Source organism: Homarus americanus, unplaced genomic scaffold (genome assembly GCF_018991925.1).
Source record: "Homarus americanus isolate GMGI-L3 unplaced genomic scaffold, GMGI_Hamer_2.0 scaffold11507, whole genome shotgun sequence".
Lineage (NCBI taxonomy): Eukaryota > Metazoa > Arthropoda > Malacostraca > Decapoda > Nephropidae > Homarus > Homarus americanus.
In genome coordinates, this window is record NW_024728046.1 from 6,830 (window position 1) to 19,708 (window position 12,879).

At 50.8% G+C, this 12,879-nt stretch overlaps 1 protein-coding gene across 1 annotated transcript; it reads right to left on the reverse strand.

Annotated features, from left to right (window-relative positions):
* Positions 1–715: 715 nt before the first annotated feature.
* Positions 716–12,195, reverse strand: LOC121865987 (cysteine-rich, acidic integral membrane protein-like). The gene is made up of 3 exons (XM_042365560.1): positions 12,159–12,195; positions 2,005–3,515; positions 716–1,915 (listed from the first exon to the last, which is right to left on the reverse strand). Exons 1-3 carry the CDS (start codon positions 12,193–12,195, stop codon positions 716–718), a joined length of 2,748 nt encoding a protein of 915 aa, XP_042221494.1.
* Between the last annotated feature and the right edge of the window lie 684 nt (positions 12,196–12,879).

Below are 12,879 nucleotides of genomic sequence, written 5' to 3' on the forward strand. Positions count from 1 at the left end.
TCATCACCTGGGAGCACACTCTTACCTCCCTAATTATCGGTCTTCTCATCATATTGTTCTTTAGTGTCGATTAATTGTCTTTTTTAATAAGGCCGTTTTTTGTACACACACACACACACACACACACACACACACACACACACACAGACACACACACACACACACAGACCAAAAGATACATATATGTGTTTATTTTGGGTTTAATTTACACCTGTGTCAGCACTATACAGTATTCAGATCAATAACACCTTCCTTACCTGCCGCCTCTGAAGCAATCACTATCAAGTACCGCCTTGATGATAACTTTAATGATGTGATGGCGAGGGGGGGTGGGAGGGAGGAAGGAGAGAGAGAGAGAGAGATAGAGGGGGTGGGAGGAAGGAGAGAGTGATAGAGGTAGAGAGAGAGAGAGAGAGAGGTAGGAGGAGAGGGAGAGAGAGAGGTTGCAGCTAGGAGCAGAGTAAGAGAAAGGAGAGGCAGCCTCTCACCACACCACCATCTCTGCCTCCCTGCTCTCCTTATCTGTTGCCAAATCTCTCTCTCTCTCTCTCTCTCTCTCTCTCTCTCCCAACCCCTATCTCTCCTCTCTCTCTCTCTCTCTCTCTCTCTTCTCTCTCTCCCTCTCTCTCTCATTTACATTTCTATTTGTCTGTTCACTGAATTTTTAATATTTTTTTATATTTTTATCTATCTATCTATCTATCTATCTATCTGTCTATCGATCTATTTCAACCCACGTGATCTGCCGTACAGTCTCCCCGGTGGTCGTGATCCCCCCGGTGTGACAGTCTCCCTGGTCGTGACAGTCACCCCGGTGTCGTGACAGTCTCCCGGTGGTCGTGACAGTCTCCCTGGTGGTCGTGACAGTCTCCCGGTGGTCGACATCTCCCCGGTGGTCGAGTCTCCCGGTGGTCGACAGTCCCCCCGGTGGTCGTGACAGTCTCCCGGTGGTCGTGACAATCCCCCCGTGGTCGTGACAGTCTCCCCGGTGGTCGTGACAGTCTCCCCGGTGGTCGTGACATCTCCCCCTGGTCGAGTCCCGGTGGTCGATAGTCTCCGGTGGTCGTGACAGTCCCCGGTGGTCGTGACAGTCTCCCCGGTGGTCGTGACAGTCCCCGGTGGTCGACACCCCCGGTGCATGACAGTCTCCCCGGTCGTGACAGTCTCCCCAGTGGTCGTGACAGCCCCCAGTGGTCAGACAGTCTCCCGGTGGTCGTGACAGTCTCCCCGGTGTCGTGAACTTCCCGGTGGTCGCGACAGTCCCGGTGGTCGTGACAGTCTCCCCGGTGGTCGTGACAGTCTCCCGGTGGTCAGACAGTCTCCCCCGGTGGTCGTGACAGTCCCCCCGGTGGTCGTGACAGTCTCCCCGGTGGTCGTGACAGCCCCGGTGGTCGACAGTCTCCGGTGGTCGACAGTCTCCCCGGTGGTCGTGACAGTCCCCGGTGGTCGTGACAGTCTCCCCGGTGGCGACAGTCTCCCCGGTACGACAGTCTCCCCGGTGGTCGTGACAGTCTCCCCGGTGGTCGTGACAGTCTCCCCGGTGGTCGTGACAGTCTCTCCCGGTGGTCGTGACAGTCTCCCCGGTGGTCGTGACAGTCTCCCCCGGTGGTCGACAGTCTCCCCCGGTGGTCGTGACAGTCTCCCTGTGCTGACAGTCTCCCCGGTGGTCGTGACAGTCCCCGGTGGTCGTGACAGTCTCCCGGTGGTCGTGACAGTCCGGTGGTCGACAGTCTCCCCCGGTGGTCTGACAGTCTCCCCGGTGGTCGTGACAGTCTCGTCGCGACCCCCGGTGGTCGACAGTCCCGGTGGTCGTGACAGTCTCCCCGGTGGTCGTGACAGTCTCCCGGTGGTCGACAGTCCCCCGGTGGTCGTGACAGTCTCCCCGGTGGTCGTACAGTCTCCGGTATGTGACAGTCTGACCCCCGGTGCGACAGTCTCCCCGGTGGTCGTGACAGCCCCGATCGACAGTCCCCGGTGGTCGACAGTCTCCCCGGTGGTCGTGACAGTCTCCCGGTGGTCAGACAGCCCCCGGTGGTCGACAGTCTCCCCGGTGGTCGTGACAGTCTCCCCGGTGGTCAGAGTCCCCGGTGGTCGACAGCCCCCCCGGTGGTCGTGACAGTCTCCCCAGGTGGTCGTGACAGTCTCCCCTGTGGTCGTGACAGTCTCCCCGGTGGTCTGACAGTCTCCCCAGTGGTCGTGACAGTCTCCCGGTGGTCGTGACAGTTCCCCGGTGGTCGACAGTCTCCCGGTGGTCGTGACAGTCTCCCCGGTGGTCGTGACAGTCTCCCGGTGGTCGTGACAGTCTCCCGGTGGTCGACAGCCCCGGTGGTCGACAGTCTCCCCGGTGGTCGTGACAGTCTCCCGGTGGTTGACAGTCTCCCCAGGGTCGACAGTCTCCGGTGGTCGTGACAGTCTCCCCGGTGGTCGTGACAGCCCCCCCAGTGGTCGACAGTCCCCCGGTGGTCGTGACAGTCCCCGGTGGAAACAGTCCCCCGGTGGTCGACAGTCTCCCCGGTCGTGACAGTCTCCCGGTGACAGTCTCCCGGTGGTCGTGACAGTCTCCGGTGGTCGTGACAGCCCCTCAATGACAGCCCCCGGTGGTCGTGACAGTCTCCGGTGGTAATCCCCCGGTGGTCGGGACAGTCCCCCGGTGGTCGTGACAGTCTCCCCCGGTGTCGTGACAGTCTCCCGGTGGTCGTGACAGTCCCCGGTCTCACGTGGTCGTGACAGTCTCCCCGGTGGTCGTGACAGTCTCCCCGGTGGTCGTGACAGTCTCCCGGTGGTCGTGACAGTCTCCGGTGGTCGTGACAGTCTCCCCGGTGGTCGACAGTCTCCCCGGTTGTGACAGTCTCGGTGGTCGTGACAGTCTCCCCGGTGGTCGGGATAATCTCCCCGGTGGTCGTGACAGTCTCCCCTGTGGTCGTGACAGTCTCCCCGGTGGTCGTGACAGTCTCCCTGTGGTCGTGACAGTCTCCCTGACAGTCTCGCCCCCGGTGGTCGTGACAGTCTCCAGTGGTCTGACAGTCTCCCGGTGGACGCCCCGGTGGTCGACAGTCTCCCCGGTGGTCGTGACAGTCTCCCGGTGGTCGTGACAGTCTCTGGTGTGACAGTCTCCCGGTGGTCGACAGTCTCCTCCCGGTGGTCGTGACAGTCTCCCGGTGGTCGACAGTCTGCCCCGGTGGTCGACAGTCTCCCGGTGGTCGTTACAGTCTCCCCGGTGGTCGTGACAGTCTTCCTGGTCGTGACAGTCCCCCGGTGGTCGTGACAGTCTCGGTGGTCGTGACAGTCTCCCCGGTGGTCGATGTCTCCCCGGTGGCGTGACAGTCTCCCCGGTGTCGACAGTCTCCCCGGTCGACAGTCTCCCCTGTGGTCGTGACAGTCTCCCGGTGGTCGTGACAGTCTCCCGTGGTCGAACAGTCTCGGTGGTCGTGACAGTCTCCCCGGTGGTCTGACAGTCTCTGGTCGACAGTCTCCCCCGGTGGTCAGACAGTCTCCGGTGGTCGTGACAGCTCTCCCTGGTGGTGACAGCCCCCGGTGGTCGTGACAGTCTCCCCCTGTGGTCGTGACAGTCTCCCCCGGTGGTCGTGATAGTCCCCTGTGGTCGTGACAGTGAGGGGTCGGGTGGTGAGGAGGGGTTAAGAGGACATAGATAATTAGATAGTTAGGTAGTTAGGTAGATAGTTAGTAGTTAGGTAGATAGTTAGCTAGTTAGGTAGATAGTTAGGTAGATAGTTAGGTAGTTAGGTAGATAGATAGAACAAAGAGGGAATGAGAGGAGGAAGAGATATAAAGATAGAGAGAAAAAAAAAAAAAAAAAAAAAAAAAAAAAAAAGAGAATAAAACAGAAAAAAGAGAGAGAAGAGAGAGAAGAGAGAAGAGAGAAGAGAGAGAGAGGCACGATTCGAGGTGGGTGATATATCTTGACCATCATAACCCATTAGGAAGGAAACGACCATCATCACAAAGAGAGAGAGAGAGAGAGAGAGAGAGAGAGAGAGAGAAGAGAGAGAGAGAGAGAGAGAGAGAGAGAGAGAGAAATAAGCAGCAGGAGGAGAAAACGAGAGAGAGACAAAATTGAGAAAGGGAGAAAAGGAGATATAGAGAGAAAGAGGAGAGGGAAAGGGGTGAAAAGGATGTATAGACGGAGGACAAAGGAGGGGAGAGAGGGAGAGGGGAGGGAGAGGGGGGAGGGGATGGAGAGGGGCAGGAGAGGGGGAGGGGGATGGAGAGGGGCAGGAGAGGGGAGGGGGATGGAGAGGGGCAGGGGAGAGGGAGGGGGGAGGTGAGGGGCAGTGAGAGGGGGAGGAGAGGGAGGGGCAGTGAGAGGGGGAGGAGAAGGAGAGGGGAGGAGAGGGGGGAGGGAGGAGAGGGAGGGAGGGGGAGAGGGAGGAGAGGGAGAGGGCAGGGAGAGGGGGAGGAGAGGGAGAGGGGCAGGAGAGGAAACCAACTAAATCTTTCTGCTTCAGATAAAGTTGTATCAATGAGGGATTTGTTAGGATAAGGAGGGGGGGGGGGAGGAGGGGAGGGAGGGGTGGGGGGAGGAGGAGGGGTGGGAGGAGGGGGGGTGGGGGGGGAGGAGGAGGGGTGGGGGAGGAGGAGGGGTGGGGGGATGAGGAGGAGGAGGAGCAGGGGGGGAGGAGGAGGGTGGGGGAGGAGGAGAGGGGAGGAGGGGAGGGGTGGGGGGGAGGAGGAGGGGTGGGGGAGGGAGGAGGGGTGGGGGGAGGAGGAGGGGGTGGGGGGGGAGGAGGAGGGGGTGGGGGGAGGAGGGAGGGGGTGGGGGAGGAGGGGAGGGGTGGGGGGAGGAGGGGGTGGGGGGAGGAGGAGGGGGTGGGGAGGGAGGAGGGAGGGGAGAGGGAGGGGTGGGGAGAGGAGGAGGAGGAGGGGGGGAGGAGGAGGGGTGGGAGGAGGAGGGGAGGAGGGGGAGGAGGAGGGGTGGGAGAGGAGGAGGAGGAGGGGGAGGAGGAGGGGGTGGGAGGAGGAGGGGTGGATGAGGGGAGGGTGGAGGGAGGAGGTGGAGGAGGAGGGGTGGAGGACTAGGTGGAGAGGAGGAGGGGAGGAGGAGGAGAGGGTGGAGGAAGAGGTGAAGAGGTTATACATAAAAGAGAAGAATAGACAGAAGGAAAGAAAAAAACAAACAGACAGACGGACAGACAGAAACAGGTAGATAATCAAATGGAGAATAATATTAAAGAAGAAACAGATAACAAGAGAAAGGTAGACAAAGATGGATAAGGAGGTGGCCACACACACACACACACACACACACACACACACACACACACACACACACACACACACACACACACACACACACACACTACTACTATTTTTGCTGTCATTCAGAATCGAGTATGACGATCACCCACCTATGATACAATGATCTGAGGTGACTCGAGAGGCCGATACGGACCGACAGGGTCGTCCACAGATGTTGCACGTGTGAGAGGGCTACATCTAGTGTGGATGGCGGCGTTATCTTTCCGCCGTTGGTGCATGTCTGCCTCGGTTTGCAGTCGGGCTAAATAAAATTAGTGACACCTTCTCGTGTGGTGCTCCTCCAAGCGTTACAGTGTGGTGTAATCGTCTCCCAGGTGAGGGGGTCGATTTGGCAGTTTTTCAGGTTTGTCTTAAGACTATCCTTATACCTTTTCAGTTGTCCGCCAGCGTTACGTTTACTATTTGTTAGGTGACTGTAAAGTAGCTGCTTTGGCAGTCTACTGTCGTCCATGTGGGTAACATGGCCAGTCCAGCGTAGTTCTTCATGGACAATGGTAGCCTCGATGCTCCTACTGTTAGTGTCAGCAAGAATGCTGGCATTTGTTCTCTGGTCTTACTAGTGAACTCGGAGGATGGAACGTAGACTATGTTGGTAAGAGTTTTCAAGTGCCTTGAGGTGCCTCCTGTACGTGACCCAAGTCTCGCTGCCATATAGTAGGGGTGGGAGGACCGCTGCTCGATATACATGCAGCTTTGTAGATAGTTTCAGCTCCCTACAGCTGAAGACACGAGTATGGAGTCTGCCACAGGCTTGAGATGCACATCTGATCTAATGTTGAATCTCTTCATCGATGTCTCACGTGGTGGACAGGTGGGAGCCGAGACACACGTTAGTGGGGTAACATTTGAGAGGGTAGTGCTATTAAGCTGGTATTTCTCCCTATGATTCCTGCCAAATGTCAGCATCTATGCTAACTCTGGCATTGAAGTCACAAGGAGCACAACCTTATCTTCTCTGGGGATAGAGGTTAGCACTCTGTCAAGGTTGGCAAAAGGCCTCCTTGGTGTCATCCTCAGCATCAGTGTCGGGCGTATGCACTTGATGAAGAAGGCATGACGTGAGTGATTCACTGGGACTCGAAGCGTCTTCAGGCGCTCGTTGATCCCAATAGGCATTTCAGTTAGCCTGTGTAGGATGTGTTGGCGGATGGCAAAGCCGACTCCATAAATGCAGTTTCTCTCCGCAGCAGGGAGCCGGGACTCACTAATGGCTGCTATGTCCATGTTATACCTAGCCAGCTCTTTTGCCACAAAGGAGGTTTTTCTTTCAGGACGCTCATTTGTGCCAGTATCCAGAAGGGTCCTGACATTCCATGCAGCGACCATAAGAGGTTGTATAGTTTGTCTTTGTTTGGATCTGTGACTATGGTTGTTTTCGACCGTATAAGGATGACCTTACTGGGTGCGGTTGCCCAGTCAGGTTGGCTATGTAGGGCACCTTCTCTAGCCCCTCCCCATGTGGGGTGAGCAGAGTGGCTCCTCGAAAGGGCTGCTCAGTCGCACAGACAGGACCTGATTGGACTGCTGCCTAGATCCCAGTGCATAAACGACCATCTTATCTGTGCCCCCCATGTGTAGAGCTGTGACTAGAGACTCCCGGCAGTCATCTCTGCCTGTCCTCGTCGCCATTCGTCTGTCGCCATGGGACTTTTGTGGGGATAGAGGTTTTGATGATGAGAAATATAATGTGGAGATGGATAATAGCTGCATTGGTGTTTTATGTGGTGAGGCAGATGTGCAGGCTGCAACCACACATCTTGGCTCTCCCTTTTCCTGGTCCAGTGGTGCAAGTGTTACAACCACTGGGGAGAGGGAGAGTTGCAATGAACTGCTGAGAGCCCAGTTTGTTGGGTTTCGCCTTTGTAGCCTGTTCATCAGGCATTGCCTTCATGCACAGGTGTAGTCGTTGGATTCGTTGGATTCCCATGGTGGTCACCTCTTCCGTGTACACCGCCGTTGGGGTCTTGTTGGAGCTCTGTAAGCATGTCTGCCTAATGCGGGCTCCTGTGTAATACCAAGGTTAATGTGCAAGGCTTGTCGGTACCGCCAGAACGTGTCCACATGCCAGTGGGCCACACCCGTCCTCTATGGGGCCCACTACTGCTCCAAGATTGCTTGGTCTGGCCTGGGCCCCAGGCCCAGTTACCGTGTGTTGCCACGAGGAGGCACAGCAGGAGTCTTGATGGTGAGGAGGCTGTGTACTGGCAGGGGAAGACTTATACAATTTGCTTCCTTGTTCGTCACGAGGGCTGGCTAGTGGCGGTAGCTGAAAGTGAGAGAGAGCAAGCAGTGCTGCACACTAGACGCATTACACCCTGTGCGCGCACACACACACACACACACACACACACACACACACACACACACACACACACACACACACACACACACACACATACACATACAGTAGAGTTATTCACTTTGATGTCTACTAAGTCAATCCTCAAGTTGGATATCAACATCAAAAACATAGTTCCTCCCACCCCCTCCCCCCTCCTCCTCCTCCCTCCTCCTCCTCCCCTCCCTCCCTCCCTCCTCCCTCCCTCCCTCCCTCCCTTGTACTACACGCTCTTAGCTGAATGCCCGGCTTATACTCAAAGGTTTGTGTATATATATGACTGCGTGTTGTAGTCTCCCAAGATAGCTCACGGCATATTACAACCGGGGCATAAATACACTAACGCTATCTGGATGGGGGTAGATTAGGTTAGGTTAGGTTAGGTTAGGTTGGGTTAGGTTGGGTTGGATTAGCTCCGGTGTGGGTTGGGTTGGATTAAAGTTAGGTATTTGGGTTGGGTTAGGTTAGGTTGGGTTGGTCATAGGTTTGATTGGGATGGGGTAGATTAGGTTGGGTTGGGTTGGATTAGCTCCGGTGTAGGTTGGGTTGGATTAGCTCCGGTGTGGGTTGGGTTGGATTAGCTCCGGTGTAGGTTGGGTTGGATGAGTTGGGTTAATTTGGGTTGGATTAGCTCGGGTAGGTTGGGTTGGATTATGTCCGGTGTAGGTTGGGTTGGATTAGCTCCGGTGTAGGTTGGGTTGGATTAGCTCGGTGTAGGTTGGGTTGGATTAGCTCCGGGTAGGTTGGGTTGGATTACTCCGGGTAGGTTGGGTTGGATGAAGTTAGGTTAATTTGGGTTGGATTAGCTCCGGGTAGGTTGGGTTGGATTAGTTAGGCTATTTTTGGGTTGGATTAGCCGGTAGGTTGGTTTGGATTAAGTTGGGCTATTTTGAGTTGGATTAGCTCCAGGTAGGTTGGGTTGGATTAAGTTAGGCTATTTTGGGTTGGATTAGCTCCGGGTAGGTTGGGTTGGATTAAGTTAGGCTGTTGGATTAGCTCCGGTTAGGTTGGGTTGGATTAGCTCGGGTAGGTTGGGTTGGATTAGGATTAGGCTATTTTGGGTTGGATTAGCTCCGGGTGGGTTGGGTTGAAGTTAGGCTATTTTGGGTTGGATTAGCTCCGGGTAGGTTGGGTTGGATTAAGTTAGGCTATTTTGGGTTGGATTAGCTCCGGTAGGTTGGGTTGGATGAAGTTAGGCCATTTTGGGTTGGATTAGCTCCGGTAGGTTGGGTTGGATGAAGTTAGGCTATTTTGGGTTGGATTAGCTCCGGTAGGTTGGTTGGATGAAGTTAGGCTATTTTGGTTGGATTAGCTCCGGGTAGGTTGGGTTGGATTAAGTTAGGTTAATTTGGGTTGGGTTAGGTTAAGTTAGGTTGTTCATGGTCTTTTTTTTGTTACTAAATGGTGATGTATAAACACATTTGACCCGCTCGCTTTAGTTACCACAAATAGAATCCCAGTAAAAGGTTCTTCAGTAATTATGACCAAAGTCCTCGCTTTAGTTACCACAAGTAGAATCCCAGTAAAAGGTTCTTCAGTAATTATGACCAAAGTCGCTCGCTTTAGTTACCACACAAAGATAGAATCCCAGTAAAGTTCTTCAGTAATTATGACCAAGTCGCTCGCTTTAGTTACCACACAGATAGAATCCCAGTAAAAGGTTCTTCAGTAATTATGACCAAAGTCGCTCGCTTTAGTTACCACACAAAAGATAGAATCCCAGTAAAGGTTCTTCAGTAATTATGACCAAAGTCGCTCAGCTTTAAATTACCACACAAAGATAGAATCCCAGTAAAAGGTTCTTCAGTAATTATGACCAAAGTCCGCTCGCTTTAGTTACCACACAAAGATAGAATCCCAGTAAAAGGTTCTTCAGTAATTATGACCAAAGTCGCTCCTTTAGTTACACAAAGATAGAATCCCATAAGGTTTCTTCAGTAATTATGACCAAAGTCGCTCCTTAGTTACCACAAAAGATAGAACCCAGTAAAAGTTCTTCAGTACTATACCAAAGTCACTCGCTTTAGTTACTACACAAAGATAGAATCCCAGTAAAAGGTTCTTCAGTAATTATGACCAAAGTCGCTCGCTTTAGTTACCACCACAAAGATAGAATCCCAGTAAAAGGTTCTTCAGTAATTATGACCAAAGTCGCTCGCTTTAGTTACACACAAAGATAGAATCCCAGTAAAAGGTTCTTCAGTAATTATGACCAAAGTCGCCTCGCTTTAGTTACCACACAAAGATAGAATCCCAGTAAAAGGTCTTCAGTAATTATGACCAAAGTCGCTCCTTTAGACCACACAAAGATAGAACCCAGTAAAAGGTTCTTCAGTAATTATGACCAAAGTCGCTCTTTAGTTACCACACAAAGATAGAATCCCAGTAAAAAGGTTCTTTCAGTAATTATGACCAAAGTCGCTCGCTTTAGTTACCACACAAAAGATAGAATCCCAGCAAAAGGTTCTTCAGTAATTATGACCAAAGTCGCTCCGCTTTAGTTACCACACAAAGATAGAATCCCAGTAAAAGGTTCTTCAGTAATTATGACCAAAGTCGTCGTTTAGTTACTACACAAAGATAGAATCCCAGGGTTCTTCTAATTATGACCAGTCGCTCGCTTTAGTTACCACACAAAATAGAATCCCCAGTAAAAGGTTCTTCAGTAATTATGACCAAAGTCGCTCGCTTTAGTTACTACACAAAGATAGAATCCCAGTAAAAGTTCCTTCAGTAATCAAGACCAAAGTCGCTCGCTTTAGTTACCACACAAAGATAGAATCCCAGTAAAAGGTTCTTCAGTAATTATGACCAAAGTCGCTCGTTTTAGTTACCACACAAAGATAGAATCCCAGTAAAGGTTCTTCAGTAATTATGACCAAAGTCGCTCGGGCTTTAGTTACTACACAAAGATAGAATCCCAGTAAAAGGTTCTTCAGTAATTATGACCAAAAGTCGCTCGCTTTAGTTACCACACAAAGATAGAATCCCAGTAAAAGGTTCTTCAGTAATTATGACCAAAGTCGCTCGCTTTAGTTACTACACAAAGATAGAATCCCAGTAAAAGGTTCTCAGTAATTATGACCAAAGTCGTCGCTTTTAGTTACCACACAAAGATAGAATCCCAGTAAAAGGTTCTTCAGTAATTATGACCAAAGTCGCTCGCTTTAGTTACCACACAAAGATAGAATCCAGTAAAAGGTTCTTCAGTAATTATGACCAAAAGTCGTCGCTTTAGTTACCTAACAAAGATAGAACTCCAGTAAAAGGTTCTTTCAGTAATTATGACCAAAGTCACTCGCTTTAGTTACTACACAAAGATAGAATCCCAGTAAAAGGTTCTTCAGTACTATGACCAAAGTCGCTCGCTTTAGTTACCACACACAAAGATAGAATCCCAGTAAAGAAGTTCTTCAGTAATTATGACCAAAGTCGTCGCTTTAGTTACACACAAAGATAGAATCCCAGTAAAAGGTTCTTCAGTAATTATGACCAAAGTCGCCCGCTTTAGTTACCACACAAAGATAGAATCCCAGTAAAGGTTCTTCAGTAATTATGACCAAAGTCGCTCGCTTTAGTTACCACACAAAGATAGAATCCAGTAAAAGGTTCTTCAGTAATTATGACCAAAGTCGCTCGCTTTAGTTACCACACAAAGATAGAATCCCAGTAAAAGTTCTTCAGTAATTATGACCAAAGTCGCTCGCTTTAGTTACCACACAAAGATAGAATCCAGTTAAAGGTTCTTCAGTAATTATGACCAAAGTCGCTCGCTTAGTTACTAACAAAGATAGAATCCCAGTTAAAGGTTCTTCAGTAATTATGACCCAAGTCGTCGCTTTAGTTACCACACAAAGATAGAATCCCAGTAAAAGGTTCTTCAGTAATTATGACCAAAGTCGCTCGTTTAGTTACCACTAAAAGATAGAATCCCAGTAAAGGTTCTTCAGTAATTATGACCAAGTCGTCGTTTTAGTTACACACAAAGATAGAATCCAGTTAAAGGTTCTTCAGTAATTATGACCAAAGTTGCTCGCTTTAGTTACTACACACAAAGATAGAACCCAGAAAGGTTCTTCAGTAATTATGACCAAAGTCGCTCGCTTTAGTTACCACACAAAGATAGAATCCCAGTAAAGGTTCTTCAGTAATTATGACCAAAGTCGCTCGCTTTAGTTACCACACAAAGATAAATCCCAAAAGGTTCTTCAGTATTATGACCAAAGTCGCCCGCTAAGTTACCACACAAAGATAGAATCCCAGTAAAAGGTTCTTCAGTAATTATGACCAAAGTCGCTCGCTTTAGTTACCACACAAAGATAGAATCCCAGTAAAAGGTTCTTCAGTAATTATGACCAAAGTAGCGTCGAACCTTCGCTCTGAGATACGACAAAAATTTACAGATAACTTTTTTTTATCTTTCACTCAAAGAAAAATAACCTCAACCCTCAGACTTTGATCAACCATCAGACCTTGATCAACCCTCAGACCTTGATCAACCTCAGACCTTGATCAACCTCAGACCATGATCAACCCCTCAGACCTTGATCAACCTCAAACCTCAGACCATGATCAACCATCAGACCTTGACCAACTCAGACTTTGATCAACCTCAGACCTTGATCAACCTCAGACTTTGATCAACCCTCAGACCTTGATCAACCCTGCAACCATGATCAACCCTCAGACCTTGATCAACCCTCAGACCTTGATCAACCCTCAGACCTTGATCAACCCTCAGACCATGATCAACCCTCAGACCTTGATCAACCCTCACTCAGACCATGATCAACCATCAGACTTTGATCAACCTCAGACCTTGATCAACCCTGAGACCCTGATCACCTCAGACCTTGATCCAACCATCAGACCTGATCAACCCTCAGACCTTGATCAACCCTGAGACCCTGATCAACCCTCAGAACCTTGATCAACCTCAGAACCTTGATCAACCTCAGACTTTGATCAACCCTCAGACCTTGATCAACCCTCAGACCTTGATCAACCCTCAGACTTTGATCAACCTCAGAACCTTGATCAAACCCTCAGACCTTGATCAACCTCAGACCTTGATCAACCCTCAGAACCTTGATCCGGTCATGTTGGAAAAAAAATCATAGTTAAATCTCGATTATGATTCGGGCGATACTTAACATGAACTATGAAACTCAACCGTGATTGGTGGATACGAATCACGTGACCACGCCGCCATGTTTCTGTAACCAGAATGTAAACAACGCGAAGAGCTGTTAGATATTTACATA

Coding starts and splice junctions, on each gene's coding strand:
- LOC121865987 (XM_042365560.1), bottom strand. CDS start 12,195: ATGGTTGATCATGGTCTGAGGTTTGAGGTTGATCAAG. Junction 3,516..12,158: donor GAGGTTTGAGGTTGATCAAG/GTCTGAGGGGTT, acceptor TGTCACCACCAG/GGAGAGCTGTCACGACCACC. Junction 1,916..2,004: donor TGTCTGACCACCGGGAGACT/GTCACGACCACC, acceptor ACCGGGGGTCAG/ACTGTCACATACCGGAGACT.